Source organism: Oncorhynchus keta, chromosome 9, assembly GCF_023373465.1.
Source record: "Oncorhynchus keta strain PuntledgeMale-10-30-2019 chromosome 9, Oket_V2, whole genome shotgun sequence".
NCBI lineage: Eukaryota > Metazoa > Chordata > Actinopteri > Salmoniformes > Salmonidae > Oncorhynchus > Oncorhynchus keta.
Window position 1 is genome coordinate 31,679,776 of NC_068429.1, and position 16,151 is coordinate 31,695,926.

Genomic DNA, 16,151 nt, shown 5'->3' on the forward strand with positions numbered 1-16,151 from the left:
ATTGCCCTGTAAGGAATAGCCTAATGAATTAAGTAATTAAGTAATTGGCCTAGACCCACTGGTGAGTAAGCATGCTGCACAGCTGAAATCAAAGCTGTGGGACAACGTCACCACTATGTCAAACTAAACTATTGCAGCGAGTTTCAGAGAGAGAGAGAAATTAAAGAAAGAAAGAAAGAAAGAAAGAAAGAAAGAAAGAAAGAAAGAAAGAAAGAAAGAAAGAAAGAAAGAATCTCCAAATTAAAACTTTTTTTTTAATTCTGAAACGGTCATCAAACAAGTTTTAGTGATTGTGAAAAAAAGTTTCCCTGTAACAAAGCTTTTGTCATTATTGAAATTAGTTAGAACTGCTATTCTATTTGGCTTGAATAAAAAATATCCTATTAGGCTAGAATTAAAATACATTTTTTAACAATGCTTCAGAAATGCTGTGGAACTCCTAAAAATGTATGTAGGCCTGTACGATATTACAATCAGATTCAAACGAAACGCCCTTGTCAAAAATCTGTATGGAAATGTCAGAATTTGCTAACTAGTGTTGGAATACCAGTGGCGTCCTCTTCGGGGCATAATAAGGAGCATAGATGCTGGTAGCTCGCCACAGATAGCATGGACAGTCTGAATAAAAACACAACGGCAAAATGGAACTAGCCAACCGTAAACATGTCCTCCCCCACGAATGATGCATGCTGGCTGACGCTTTACCACATTTCAGTTAATTACTATAGCTCCCGCCTTAAATTTTGTACATGCCGGATCTCTTTCCAAGACGTATCATTCACCCAAGTTCCGTGCTGTCTGAGACTGAGATATCGCGTGTGACTAACGTACAAACAAACGGAAGGAGACAGTTCCACAGTCCCCTCCCGTTTTCATCGTGGGGGACAAACAATGACGCTCCATCCACTTGTCTTTGTTGGTCTATTCTTGGCCGAACAAAAGACGGGCACGATAATAAAAACGCATGACAACAATGTCCGGACGAATCGCCCATTACCCTATTGTGTACGATGAAAGATGGACACGTGTACCTCTAAATGGATAAGGAGGGAAGGGATGAGGAGGGGAGGAGGAGAGGAGAGTTGAAGACAGTGGAATGGAGGTGGGGGGGGGATTACACGCAACACACGCCTCCGGCCTCGCGCATATACAGAAACTCCCCTTTTCAGCACCGTGGACAGGGCATAGTCCTCCACGCGCCCACACCGGGCATCTCGACTCCAGCTGTTACTTTTGTTACGTTAAAAACGAACACCCGTCCCATCCTGAGGTCAGCTGACGCTGGTAATGGTCAGGCATTATCCCCCCCCCCCCTCCTCTGGACCAACACACCGACTCAAACAACAAGTCGCTGCATTCTCAAAGTTTCCTTGCAGGGTGACCGACGCAGAGACCAGGTCGACAGGCGTACTTTAGCCTCTTACAAACACGTTATTTTTGTGACTCTCAAAGGATAAAGAAATAGGATCATGCGTTTTTATTTTTTCCTAATAATCACTTATCATTAGCCTAAGCTCAGCAGGCGCGCATCTTGCTTTCATTTCCTCTGTATAGGCCTATCTCAACCTCCAATTGATTGTATGTTCATCTGAGCTGGAAAGCATCACTGCTCAGAATGTTGCTTGAACATCCTGGATCAAGTTGTCAAAATCCCGTGAATTTCTCCCGATACAGTGCAGGTCAAGGTAAGAAGCCTGCTTTCTTGTTTGTTTGGAGTCATTTGCACTTCTAATCGAGATTTTGAATTAACTTTATATGGAAATGTAGCCAGCCTACCATCGAGTCTATTTGACGCCGTTTAGTCCCTGTAATCTGTTAATGGCTCATAATTAGCTATGAAATATCTAGCTATAGAGCAAATCAGCACAGCGGGGGCTCCGCCTGCAGCTCAAAGTTTTACCGACAGGATCCAACATGCATGAAATAGCCCATTGTATCTCACAGCACACAGCACACACAGCACACCCTATCATCATCAGTTAGACATATCACCATTATAAGCTGAAAGAAATTACAGTGAGCTGTGCTTTCCCTTTCAAGACGGGAGAAGTTGTGAAAAGAGAAACATTGATAGACACATCGAATGGGAATGGATTTCATCATATTGGCGAATAGCACTTAAATGTGTATCCAGTTTAACACAATTTAACAGGGTATTCATACTGTTTCGAGGTGGGACATTAAAGCTTTAATTTATGTGTCCCTGCGTGCGGGAGACGTTATGAATACGTAATGAGCTGCATTGTTGGAAATCATATGAACAGATGTTATGCGTGTGCTGTTATTTCACACCATCTCTCTTGTCTGTCACGCGAGTCACGAGACCACCAGAGCGCTTTTGCACCAACCACTTGTGTACGAAACAAGGCGACAGCTCGGCTGCACACAGGTCGCCCCCCCGCCCTCCCTAGTCAACAGCCTGTGCAAAATGCTTAACAAGTGTCAGGTTCCCTTCGACAGGTGCGGCACCTGAGGTCAGTTACACACAAAAACGCTTGAAATGATAGACCTATACGTAAAAAGTTTGCAAACAGAAAATGTCTGTTTGAAAAGGCCTGGCATAACTTTGCTTATTTGAACACACTGTAAACCATGTAGACCAGTAGGCATGTGGTTTGTGAATTATTCCATTACATCTAGGCCTATAGGCTATTCATTATGTGAGGAGTTATTAATATAGCCTTCTCATCCCAGGCACAAATTATTGTTCGAAAATGTGCAGCATGTTTGTAGCAATAGTAGTCTTACTTCATTTTTCTAAATTATGAATCTAATAAACTATATCCATGCCACAAAATATATTGTGTTGCCTTACATATCGGGGAAATGAATAAGGCTTGTAAGCTATTCCATGGCCAAATCAAAAACCAATAGATTAGCAATGGCTTTAGAAATAAAAGCAATAACGATGTCTTTACTAAACCACTAGCCCATGTCCGCCTCTTTCTCACGGATCACTTTTCTGTTTTGTTGATCATAGAGCATTTCTCATCTTACCCCATTACTGTCTCCTCGCCCCTCAAAAGGGAGCGATCAATAGGACATAAAAATATAGCTGAAATGTAAAAGGGAGCACTGAAGCATCCCACACCTTTCACCAAAATGTATTTCATATACTCAGAAAATACTGGCAAATGGGGCATTGATTTTAGATTCATCAGGGGTCCACGCAGCCATGGCACTACTCGTGATTTCCCAAGGCGCCCTTTTGCGCCTGAGATCAGTGTCGATAAAATTCATCGTGGTGTTGCTTCGATCAACATGTTATTGAACGGCCAATCTCTCCCCTAAGTAAACAGTTGTCTTTGTGAAGTCAGCATAGGCAATAGTTCTACAATATGGTGTGTGTGTGTGTGTGTGTGTGTGTGTGTGTGTGTGTGTGTGTGTGTGTGTGTGTGTGTGCGTGTGCGCGCGCGTCAATCGTTCGCCAGGTTTATATGTTCTCGTTACGTGATGGAAATTGTAGATTTGGTTTTATTACGAATATAGCGTTATCTACCGTGACCCGGTAGAAGGACACAGCGACAAGTTGCAACGTCAAGTTAAGGAGATGTTCTCTTTAGCTTTTGAGTTAATAAGATACCATGAGTGCTATGGCTGATATAATATGTGAAACGTCCAAAATATCCAATATAGAATAGTGCATGTAATTAAATCATACCTGTCAAATATAACAGTAACGTTTGTAAATGAATATTTGTCATCTGATCCAGATGTTTCAAAGAAATGTGCTAATTTCATCAAGCTATTTATTATTAAATGGGGATCCTATTATGATCCTATGTAGGCTAATGGTTCTCGTGACATATGCCTCCTAGTATTCGATATTATTTTTTTTGTAAATAGGGGTCACCTCACGTCGTTCTATTATTGTGCATTTTCGAAAAGGTAAAAAACTAATTAAACATATTTAAAACTATACTATACTGTAATAAGTACCTAGGCCTATGTTATGGTGGAATGTTTTACGAATATTAGAGTTGCATTCTGCCTTGTAAACTGCACATCAACCACAGAAATCCAACAATCAAGGCCAGAATAAATTGTACAATAGCTACCGAAATAAAATGATGTACAGGCCTATTTGAATCTTCGATAGCAGGCCATGTGTTGCGTATCCATAACATAAACTGTCCATTACCTGAAAATATTTGGAATGTCACTTTATTTAACTTAACTTACTGAATTTTCGAACTCAACCGTTTCAGCACTTCATTTAAAAAAATATGTGCCAGGTTCCATTTTCGTTTGCGTTTGATTATTTGTGTAGCTTCGGCTATATTATGGCCGTGATTCGATTTGAAATAGGCCTACACACTGTTTTAGAGAAACGTGCATGCAAAGTTCCATTTAAAACAACTTAGGCGACTTTTCGCGCTGTGAACATATATTTTCATAAGATCATGCAAAATATGTTAGTGTAAATGAACCAGCTAAAGGTCAAATAGGAGCTTCTTGCAATAAAATGACATTTAATAGCATAGCCTATGCATCAACTAAACACACATGGCCGAAACCATAGTCAAATGTTATCTTGTTCCATTTTTCCTCCCTCCGAAGAGCACTTGGTACCCGCACCGTTTCCAAGTTTCTGATCGTTGACGATAATCTATCTCCCTGCTTTAACAGGCCAGTCGCTAGGGTAACCACGCGTCGTAATCCTGCGCAGTGCACATCACACTGGGATACAGCAAACTCAAGCGTATGCAGTCACACCGTGCGTGGAATTGTGGTATTCTTCCCTTGATATAGTGCATAATATGGCATTGTGAGTGATAGGTGCGCAGCTAGAACACAGAAATACAGTCGTTTTTCGTTATCGTGTGAGGAGAACATGAGCAATGGATGGACATAATGAACAGAACTCTCCAAATGGAGCACCGAATAACACGGAGATGCTGTTTGCCTTGCTGGCCCAGAGCGAGGAATTACGTAAAGGTATACAACAGCGCAACGCATGATTCAATTTGTGTTTTAATCTAATTTGATATTGGTTACGCACATTGCAATGGTCAGATATTTAATCAGTACTTTGTTGTCGCTGTTTATACTTGTCAGAATAAGGGATGCTGTTTTATTTCATTCCAACACCTTCATGTAATCTCATGCTGTATGAAGAACACAATATAACTTTATTCGAATAGTTTCCTCTTTTGTATTTCTGAACATTTTTATAATGCAATGAAATGCTTATATTTCCTACATGGATATGTTACAAATGAACGTTATTCTTGCATGCATAATTCGCTCATACACCATCAGTTTTAGACTAGTCAATGGTTAGCCGAAACAGTGGACACTAACCTTTTCAGTTTTTTCCACTTTTCTCTCCTGTCCCTTGTATTACAATGGCTTATAGCTAAATCTGTATGGCGAAGGATTAAGGCTAAATACGGCGAATCTACGAAATAACATATGTCTTATCTGTTTGCTCCAAATCCATTTTTTACACTTTTATGCAGTTTTGATCTTGTCGCAATTTGTCCATTCATTGTATTCGAGGGTTAAGGATTCAGTAGACATTATTGTCTTAAGTGTGATAAGATAAGTGTGAATTATTTATTTAGGATGGTGTGGATTGTAACAACTATATAACAACCTGCCCTAAATGGGACAAAAGTATTTGTTTTAACGAGGTTTCTATCAATATTACTGCAATTTCTAGGGATTGAATTGGCTTTCACGGGCGTATATCTATACTGGTAATATTTTTATAAGGTGATCAAATCGCTGGATTGTGGCGTGAGACTAGACCGTTGTATTCTAGTTTTACAGAACCTATTGAATTAATAATAAGTTTGATGCACCTGTTGGTGACGTGGCTCCCTCGCTGTTGTGCGTTGCTTGCTCTTGGTCCCAGAAAACAATGTTCCATACATTTTTCATAAATTGCCACAAATTAACAATATGAATGCGATTCCTTCGACGAATGAAACGTGGTTCGACTTGAATAAGTACAAGTGCTAACATTTCAAGCCTCATTTAAGTTGCCAGTGATGCATCTCACTCGATACGGGTTTGTTGATAGTTTAATAATAACTAGCAATGACAAGTGATTTGTTTGCTGAAAGATGGCCATTTTGTTTTCGTGTATTGTCTTGTCTTGATGAAGGCATGCTTAAAAGTTGGCCATACGGGTATGTTTGAGTGGATTATTCCTAAAAGTTCAATGGCCTGCAAATTGTGACATTATGTCTATTAATGTTCAGTTAATTATATGAATTATAGCAAATCCTGAACTTGATGAAGACATTGGCTTACTATTATCTGTAAACTGTACGTCGGAACGAGTGGATATCAGAGGGATATTGTCAAATGTCATGTGTAAATTAGTCAAGATACAATTATGCAAATTTGGCCATATGGGCGGTCGGTCGGGTTCATCATCCCAACACCGAAACCATTTCTAGTAGCCTAATGTGCACGGTATCATCAGCATATCTAAATTGTCAATAAATTCATGTTAACACACAACGTGTAACAATTAGGTATGTGACTGAAGCTACATTTGATGACATCGAAACACATTTCACCTCATCCACTCAAGTGTGCACTTTCAGCGTAATTTCATGCGTTATAGTGGGAAAGGCTTGGATGCTGTTTTGACCATTTGAATGCAGGAACATTGGCAACATATTCAATGTCCGAACCTTCGATCAAATGTTGCTGTGGTATCGTTTACATGAATGAAACCCTCCTTGCCCACTCTCCGGAGCGGGTCTGCTTCTGCATGATTTGGAAACCAGATGCAAAGTAAAACCTCAAACTGCGTTGATTGGGCGTCTGAGCTTGGACATGGGGATTGGCTGTGTCGATACAGAAGGCTTGTTTTTTCTTCCCTTTTTATCATCACTAGTGATTATTAAATGGGAAACAATGGACCAGTGTTTTAAAGAGAGAGGGACCCATGCGCCTGTTGTACCCACTGGGCACAGACGTAAATTCAACGTATATTCCACTTTAGTGCAACGTATATTTTATTGACATATGGTGGAAACAACGTTGATGCAACCAGTGTGTGCCCATTGGGTAACCTCAAACACGAGGATAGGATAGCCCGTGCATGGTCGCATGAACGAGAGAAGAGATACATACATACTGTATATGTTAAATAAGTAAGGGACACGGGGAGAGATGGAGAGGGAAAGGCTTAGAGAGAGAGTTTTTCGGTACCCACTGACGTTTATAGATGGTCTGGGGGACTTGGATCATTTGGTTACCATGCAAAGTAAGTGTTTTAATTAATGGCATGCGCTTTTTCGAGGAGTGATAGTAGAAGGGGGCTTTTTTTATAGGCCTATGTCTTCTTCATTCATTCCGCAGATCAAACGTCATGGTTCCAGCATGATAACTCAATCAGCCAACAGTCAATATGTGTTGGCTGTGGTCTTTGTAATATTTTGTGCTATTAGTTGGATTTTCGCTGTGTTCTTTTGTATTGCATCTGGCACCCACACTTGGAAAATGTTAACGGATGTTGCCAGGTTTCGATAATCACACAAAAAACAGGTCTTTACTCGAATTTATGGGTTGTGAAAAAAATGACGATGGTGATGATGACGACGACAATGATGATGATGATGGTGCTGACAAACGAATGAATGGCTGTAATTTATAGGCAGCAGTGTATTTACATCTGAGACTATTGAAATAATTATGCCCCTACATTTATTGATAGAGTCCACAACACCTTAGTCAACTTAATGGAAAACTCCACACAAAACTATATTTTGTTATTTGTTACATTCGCTCATTGTTGATAGTCCCAAAATGTTTTCAAGGTATATCATTTTCCAAATACAGAAATACAGCTATCTGTATTTTGAAAGTGATATATCTTGAAAACTTGATTGCTGACAAGCAAAACATTTGGGGACTATATCAACAATGGACTAATGAAACAAATTACCAAATACCGTTTTTGTGTTGAATTTCCATTAAATGCACTCTTCGAAATCTGCCTTTTGGGGATAGTTTCAACTGTACTTTTCATTCAACCAGATTTGTTTATTAGGCCTACAACTTTTTAATTGCGTTATAGCAATTCTCAATTACATGGCAATCAATATACATCGATGAAAATACAAATATACAATTTTCTAGATACTAGCTCAGTGACAAAATTGTCTCATATTTGCCCTGAAATAGACTGCCTTGGGGTTTTTCCATTCATTTCTATTTACTCATCACTTTCGATGCGAATTTATATATCTGAGGTTTTAGTGGTATCAACTGAAAAACAAATGGCATACATATGTGATTCAATTTTTTTGATAATGTGTATCGAATTAGTGTCCTTATTTAGATATTATCCCAAATAAGCCTATTCTAAATCAAATGCATTAACAAATGTCTACATTTTACAATTGTATGAAATGTTATTTTGTGTCGTAAAACAATTTGATCACAGTATAATTTGTCTCGGTGCAACATGATTTCTTAATTAAGCAGTATTTCAATTCAAGATGGCTTCATGGTTATCCTGTCTTCTACAGAAATTCCTGTATGCGCTGGCTGTAATCAACACATCGTGGACCGCTTCATCCTCAAAGTGCTGGACCGCCATTGGCATAGCAAGTGCCTGAAATGCAGCGACTGCCAATCCCAACTAGCAGACAAGTGCTTCAGCCGGGGAGATAGCGTTTACTGCAAAGAAGATTTTTTTAAGTGAGTGCAAGAAATAGGGCGTCTCATGAAATACATATTCTTTCATGAACGACAAATTCTTGAACATATTTTATAGAATCACAGGTTGTGAACGTGATTAAACTCTTGTCAATTTATTGATGATAACCTTCTTATTTCCAAAAAGGAGATTTGGGACCAAATGCGCCGCGTGTCAGCAAGGTATTCCTCCAACGCAGGTGGTGAGAAGGGCACAGGATTTCGTATACCACCTGCACTGCTTCGCGTGCATCGTGTGCAAGAGGCAGCTCGCGACAGGTGACGAGTACTACCTGATGGAGGACAGCAGGCTCGTGTGCAAGGCTGACTACGAGACCGCCAAACAGCGAGGTGAGAGATCACTGTATGGCGCAGTGATCTAAGGCACTGCATCTCAGTGCAAGAGGCGTCACTACAGTCCCTGGTTCGAATTCAGGCTGTATCACATCCGGCCGTGATTGGTGGCGCACAATTGGCCCAGCGTCGTCCAGGTTTGACCGGGGTAGGCCGTCATTGTAAATAATAATTTGTTCTTAACTGACTTGCCTAGTTAAATCAAGGTTAAATTAAAAGTTAAAAAATACCTTATCACACCGATTTAGGGTCCCCAAGATCAGAGTTCCTAAATTCTAACGCCTAGTTACGCATGCATCCACAGTCGTTTATATTTCAGCGATATCCAAGAATATGGAAATCCTACAAGGCCCACATCTTCATTTCATTCTGTCTGCTAAACTACAACGTAAAAAAAGGAGTGTGCCTATAATATCACAGCATCACCCAATACGTTATGTATTGTTTGGAGCTGTGAACTTGATCTCCAAGACTATGAGGTAATAAATAATAAATAATAATAAACACTTGACCCATCTGCCCTAGTTGCGTCGTAGCCCGCGTCCCAATAGATAGCAATAGCCTATCTATAGATAGGCCTAAAGCCTGTCCAATTGCATTGAAGAGAGAAAACGTAGTTTATTTTATTTTATTAGCAGACCGACAGTGACTAAGAAGATTCAATTCAGCCTCATCTGCACAACATATTAGTTTTGTTTCAAGGGTGTTAAAAACGATGGTTACCATGTTATGCTAAAGTAACTCAAAGCCTCGGATTAAAATAACTTATTTTATGTAAATGCATATTTATTGCATGAAAAATGAATTACAACTGACCACTCACAGAAGCTCTGTATAAACAAAACGATATCCAGGCAGGGTATTTTCTTTGTGAATAGTTAATACATTACTCAAGTGTTATCTGCCCCATCTGTTTGTCGGAATTTACTGCCTGTATCTACTGCTGATTTACATATTGAGTTAACGTGAGTTTTCATAGACAAACACGCGTTATTTGGTAATGAAAGGGCGCCATTACTTGGGCATTGGAGGATGGTCTCGCATTTTTTTTGTCTGTATACTATTTATTTGCTTCGAGTTAAGCATATATTTGGGATCAATTACGCACATAATAACAAATCATCAAATGTACGAGTAATCCGACTCATTAATCATTTAATTACAACCTCTAACTCGCAAAGGATGCTGAATAATATAATTAATATAATTCAATAATTTGTTTAATAACCATTGCACTGTAAATTATATTTCCAGATATATATTTTTTTATAGATACATTTTTTGGGCAAGCAAAAAGCTATTTTTTTAACAGGCTTACAATTTAGGTGGATCTAACTGAATATCTATCAATATTTGAATACAACATTGAATCGAATATTAGGCCTATGAGCATAAAGTATTGGGGTGCATTTTTGTTTACGTTATGGCTTACATTGTGTGTCTTGTATTTTATTTTAGAAGCTGACTCAACAGCGAAAAGGCCACGAACGACCATCACCGCGAAACAGCTCGAGACCCTGAAAAACGCTTACAACAACTCTCCCAAACCGGCCCGACACGTACGAGAACAGTTATCTTCAGAAACTGGCCTAGATATGCGGGTTGTTCAGGTAACTATCCATTCCCCTCCATTATAGACCATTTCATTAGCGTCCTTATTGTATTATTATCTAAGGTCATGCATGGGTTTCCTTTTGAAATAGTGCTCGAAATGGCTTCCCAGGTACAGAAGAGTTGGGGTTTGATGGTTAGAATTTACAGTGAGATGGAGTAAAAAAAAAAGTCTACGAGCCTCGCATATTGTCTTGTGAAAGAGCCCTACTGTGGATGACTATGGTCAATTAGTCATTCTGTATATATCGTTTTATTTGCAAGGACACTTAAAGTAGGCAGGAAGCCACTATCCTTCATTATTCACTGAAGGGGAAATGGGGGTGAAGAGGGTTCACTTTGGCTCCATATCATTAATGAATGTAGACCTTTCCTAAATATCGGTTAGAAAGGAGAACATTTTTACCTGTTTTAATTCAAGTATGCTTTGCATTGTGTAGATTTAAACAAATATGTGCTTACATTGAATGGTTTGTCAATCATAACTGTCTCTTAAAAAAAAAAAAGTTTCCAATTTTATCACCAAATTTACAGCTACAATTTAGAACGTGGACAAAGTGAGATTTAAATAATTAACATCAACTCCAGGTATTAAATCCCAGTGAGAGGGTAACATGCATGGTAACTTGTCTGCTCTCAGGGTTAAGGACAACTTATAGCTGTCATGAAGTTAATTAAGCGCATGATAAATCTTGTACAGGCCATGGTGGTCCCGAGATTAGTGTTCTGTCCCACTGTTTCAATCTCCCACTTGCGTTAAAGAAGACATGGCCCAGTCCCCAGACAGTCCTTGAAAATGATTTTGTTTTCATTTTAATGTACCTGACCACTTAAAAGCATAGCAGGGATACTGAAGAAAGAGTAGAGAAAAATGATGTCTGGAGTGGTTAGGAAAGCCATTTTGCATGTCCGACAATAGGCTATGAATGAAACATTCAGGTCAAAAGATAAAACATTTGATAATGTTATAAAACGGACTACTTGTGTCCTCTGCAAATGTAACAGTACATTATAGATTTCTCATTAGAAGAAATCAGTTTCACTTTCCTCATAATTCCACCGTGCTTCTACACCTGCATTGCTTGGTGTTTGGGGTTTTAGGCTGGGTTTCTGTACAGCGCTTTGAGATATCAGCTGATTGATGAAGGGCTATATAAATACATTTGATTTGATTTGATTGTAGAAAAAGGCTTCTACTTAGAAAAATAGGATATTTATTGGAGGAGCTGCCTTCAACAGGAAATTCCCAACTCTCCAATTGTAAACCTAAAATAAATAGAACAAAACATATGTACCTAACCATACAACACCTCCGTCCTCCAGGTCTGGTTTCAGAACAGGCGAGCAAAAGAGAAGAGGCTAAAGAAGGATGCAGGCAGACAGAGGTGGGGACAGTACTTCCGCAACATGAAGAGGTCGCGAGGTAGTTCCAAATCAGACAAGGACAGCATCCAGGAGGAGGGCATGGACAGCGACGCTGAGGTCTCCTTTACAGGTAGGATGAGAAAACAAACAGACAGACATATCTGAGATGATGTATTCACAATAACCAAATTAAAGGGAATGGGATACAGAGGGCGCCTTTAAGTTCCTGTTTGAGGAATTATGAGAGATGATAAGAGTTATTATCACAATTATAATACCAACTCTTTTTATATGATTTATTAGCACATGAAGTGCATAGTGGAAATGGACATAGCACATTTGTAAACCACACATTTTGGTTTATACCCACTCAAATGTGAATGAAACCCAAATAATTCCAACGAGCGAAAATCTTATAAATCAAATGTTATATGAATGACCAGAATCAAACTAATAATATCAGCACTATATTCCATAAGGCTTCTATAATGCCACACCCTGACCAAGTGTCCTCCCTTTTGTTCCAGACGAGCCACCCATGTCGGAGCTCAGTCACTCCAATGGCATCTACAGCGGCCTGAGCGAGTCGTCTCCAGCCATGGGGGGCAGCCATGGCCCCTTCCCCCTGGAGCATGGAGTCCTCCCCTCTCAGGACCAGTATCGTGACATCCGCTCCAGCAGCCCCTACGGCCTACCCCAGTCCCCAGGTTCGCTTCAGGCACTGCCCAGGCACCAGCCCCTCATCTCCAGCCTGGTCTACCCTGACTCCGGCCTGTCAATCATGACCCAAGGTGGGGCCCCGGGGCTAAACCCAGGCATGAGAGGAGTGTTGGGGGGAACTAACGGCCCTAGCTCAGATCTGTCCACTGGCAGCAGTGGGGGCTATCCAGACTTCCCAGCGAGTCCAGCTTCCTGGTTGGATGAAGTGGACCACGGACAGTTTTGATGAGCTGGGTTGATTGGTCAACGTTATCTAAGGACTCGAAGGTGTTTTTTCTGTGTCTTCTCCTGCGGGTGTCAAAAACTGGAAAGAGACAGTCACGCAAGACCTGTGAAACAGAGAGACCGGGTCAGACTGTTGCTGTCTTTCAGCCTCCTTGGATCACTCTCTCTCTGTCAATGAACTGTCAAATAATATTTTTCATTTCTCCTGATCTGAGTGAACTGAAAGGAAGGATTGGGCCTCAAAAAATATGAACGGTAGCACTTGGAACTCACACACCATTCCTTAAAGATAACAAGACTGAGAAGAATGGAGTGCTGGCCTGTTCTGAATGATCATTTAGCTACTGACGAAGTGTTGATATGTTGCTCAAATATCGTCAAGAGTAGGGTCTGAAAGGAAAGCAATCTCACTTCTACAATCTGAACTTGTAACGGTCAGACAGACATACTCCCTCTCTCAGCCTGAAGTCTTCACAGCACTCATCAAACAGCCCTCCACCATTGAACTATGTGTACAGCGACTTTCCACCATCATGCTTTTGATCCCTATGGTGGCATCAATATTACACCAGAGGAAGCTCACAGATACACACCATCTCCAGCTGTGATATCGTTAGCAAATTCAGACTTTTGCCCAATTGGATTTTAATAGACTCCAATCCTTTCCACCTTATTCTTCTCTCTGTTTAAAAAATATAAAAAAATAAAGTGTACCGATGCAGGTTTTGGTTCAAGTGAGAGTTTTTATGTGTCTGGTTGTTGCCAAATGTCTGTGTATATTAAGGTTTATCATTGTGGAGAATTTATTTTTATACAACCCCTACGACAACATGAATACCACAGATATTAGGACTTTGTACATTGACGGCTAGGGATCTAGACAGGTTGTCGATGTCGCCTCTGGACCTAAGTAGAGGTCCAGTTACTTCTATGCATTTGTGTGTTCTCAGATGTATCTTGTTTGTTTCATTCTATTGAAATTACCTGGGCATGCTGAAACCCAGGCTGGTGTACGTGTTTGTTTATGTGGAAGATGTTTTATGTCTTATTTATTCTCTCTGATGATGATTATGATTAAGTGATACAGGTCTTTAATAAATTTGTCAGCTAAATCCAAACTGACCACTGACTCTTGTATCAGATCTTTATTATGTTGACTACAGACGTTGTCTTGGGTTCTCTTCTATTTATCAAGGCTCAGGCTAAAACCCAGATGCAGACACAGAAGGCAGATAGTACGAGTCTCAGAGTTAAAAACAGTACAAGGGGCAGGCAAAAGGTAAGTCAAGGCAGGCAAAGAGTCGTAATACAAATCAGAGTCAGGCAGGTGCAGGACGGCAGGCAGGATCAGGGTCAGGGCAGGCAGAAAGGTCAGAACTGGGAAGACTAGGAAAAACTCAAACCAGAGCAAAGGAAACACGGGAACATGCTGGTAGGATTTGATGAACTAGCAACAGACAAACAGAAAACGCAGGTATAAATACACAGAAGATAACGGGGACAAAATTGGAGACACCTGGTGGGGGATGGAGACAAGCACACGACAGGTGAAACAGATCAGGGTGGGACACTATCTACGTTAGACATATCAGAAAATGTAGTTTTTCTATACAGTATATACACATCTTAATTTCTCAAAACACAGACAGAAGCTAGGGTAATTGGGGTGGCGGCTAATCTTCGATATCATCCCTTATTTCCCTGAAGTATTAATCACATTGATCTTACAGATAATGTAGGGGAACCGGAGCGATCCAGAGACATGGCTGAATCTGCAGATTGGCCGTCTGGCTAATTACCAAAGCTGTATCAAGAGTTCAACGGCTCTTTAGTGCAGAAATTTGATGCAGACTGAGAGTCAACATGTCGATTTGGAGATAACTGTGCCTTGTTTGCCCAAATGCCCCTACGGGATAGAAATCTTCAATCCATTAGCTTATGAGGGATCGAATGCCTCTTGTGAATTTCCTAATTTGTTTACTTATTCAAAGTCAGGTTCAATTAAATAGATTAAACAGTGTGTAGTGTGTGCATGCGTGTGTGTGTTGGTGTGTGCTTGGTGCGCGCATGTGTGTGTGTGCTCGGACTGTGTAAGTGACCGTCAATGTCTTTCATTTTTTTCTACCAGTGACAGAAAGACTTGCATTGCAGTTTCATCTGGGAATAGCATTACAGAGTGTACATTTAAAACAATCCTCACTCTGACAAAGATCATCAATCTGCACGTTCTTTATAGATGGATCCTTTCACCATCTTCCAGCAATATGCAGTTCCAACAGGAACTACAGTACTGACAATGCAAATAAACAGGCATAATTGGAAAAATCTGGATTCTATAGAACCAGGAGACCTGACTATGAACAATTCTGGACTCTAGTTAACTATAGCTTTATAACCTACAAAATCCTAAAAATTTGTGAAATTTAAAATAAAGCAATCCACAAACTTTTTTCTAAAGACACCTCCCTAGTCTTGTAAAAATGATCTGCCTATGGCAACAAAGCAACAGGAGGATCCACCCCACCCTCACCCTGATATGAGAGTACAATACCAAGACCACTGATTAACAATAGGCGCTGTGTTTGAATAACTGTGGATTGTCAGATTTAACCCAAGCACTTACTATAATTACTCCAACAACAAAAACAAATCCAGGGGTGGGAAGATTGGTGCTTTTAGAAACACTGGCTGAAGAAAGTTTCTCAGACTGTGAATTGTATGTGTTTTGACAGACACATACAATAAGTTCGAAAATAAAAATGGCCTTATAATATAATTTTTTTCACACAGGTATTTTAGATTTTTGATACAGGTTCTTTACTTCTTCATTTTAGGGTTGGACTGCTGGCTCTTGTTCTCAGGTTGCCAGAACAAGGACATAACACTTCGACTTAAAATCGAATCCTTCCACCTGAGTGGCGGCTGTCAGTATTGCTGTACTAAGGCGACAGGTGCGTAACCCTATCCCAGGCTGCCCTGCAAAGTCAGTGCGGGTGAGACTGAAGTGTCAAAGGCCTCACTAATCTCCCTCGATCCCTGCCATGGTCAGTTTACTGGGCAGTTTCCATTTGGGCTGAGCCAGGAGGATTTGTCAATGAGACAGAGGAACACAACACATCAGGAAGTCTGAAGCCTCCACAACAGACTCGCTAAATCCTACCAGCTTCCTGGTTTAACATGTCGCAGCCCCTTCCTTTCCCTCCCCTCCCTCG

At 40.3% G+C, this 16,151-nt stretch overlaps 1 protein-coding gene across 4 annotated transcripts; it reads left to right on the forward strand.

The window, feature by feature from the left end:
- The first annotated feature begins 1,153 nt into the window (after nt 1-1,153).
- LOC118387548 (LIM/homeobox protein Lhx3) lies at nt 1,154-14,069 on the forward strand. Of its 4 annotated transcripts, none has more exons than XM_035776014.2 (6): nt 1,154-1,685; nt 8,496-8,667; nt 8,813-9,015; nt 10,477-10,628; nt 11,953-12,124; nt 12,522-14,069. In XM_035776014.2, exons 1-6 carry the CDS (start codon nt 1,616-1,618, stop codon nt 12,938-12,940), a joined length of 1,188 nt encoding a protein of 395 aa, XP_035631907.1. In that variant the 5' UTR covers nt 1,154-1,615; the 3' UTR covers nt 12,941-14,069. The 4 variants fall into 4 exon arrangements, with proteins under 4 accessions (XP_035631907.1, XP_035631906.1, XP_035631903.1 ...); XM_035776013.2 differs by lacking the exon at nt 1,154-1,685 and adding an exon at nt 4,668-4,938 and having other exon boundaries at nt 8,816-9,015; XM_035776010.2 differs by lacking the exon at nt 1,154-1,685 and adding an exon at nt 4,669-4,938.
- Nucleotides 14,070-16,151: the final 2,082 nt, after the last annotated feature.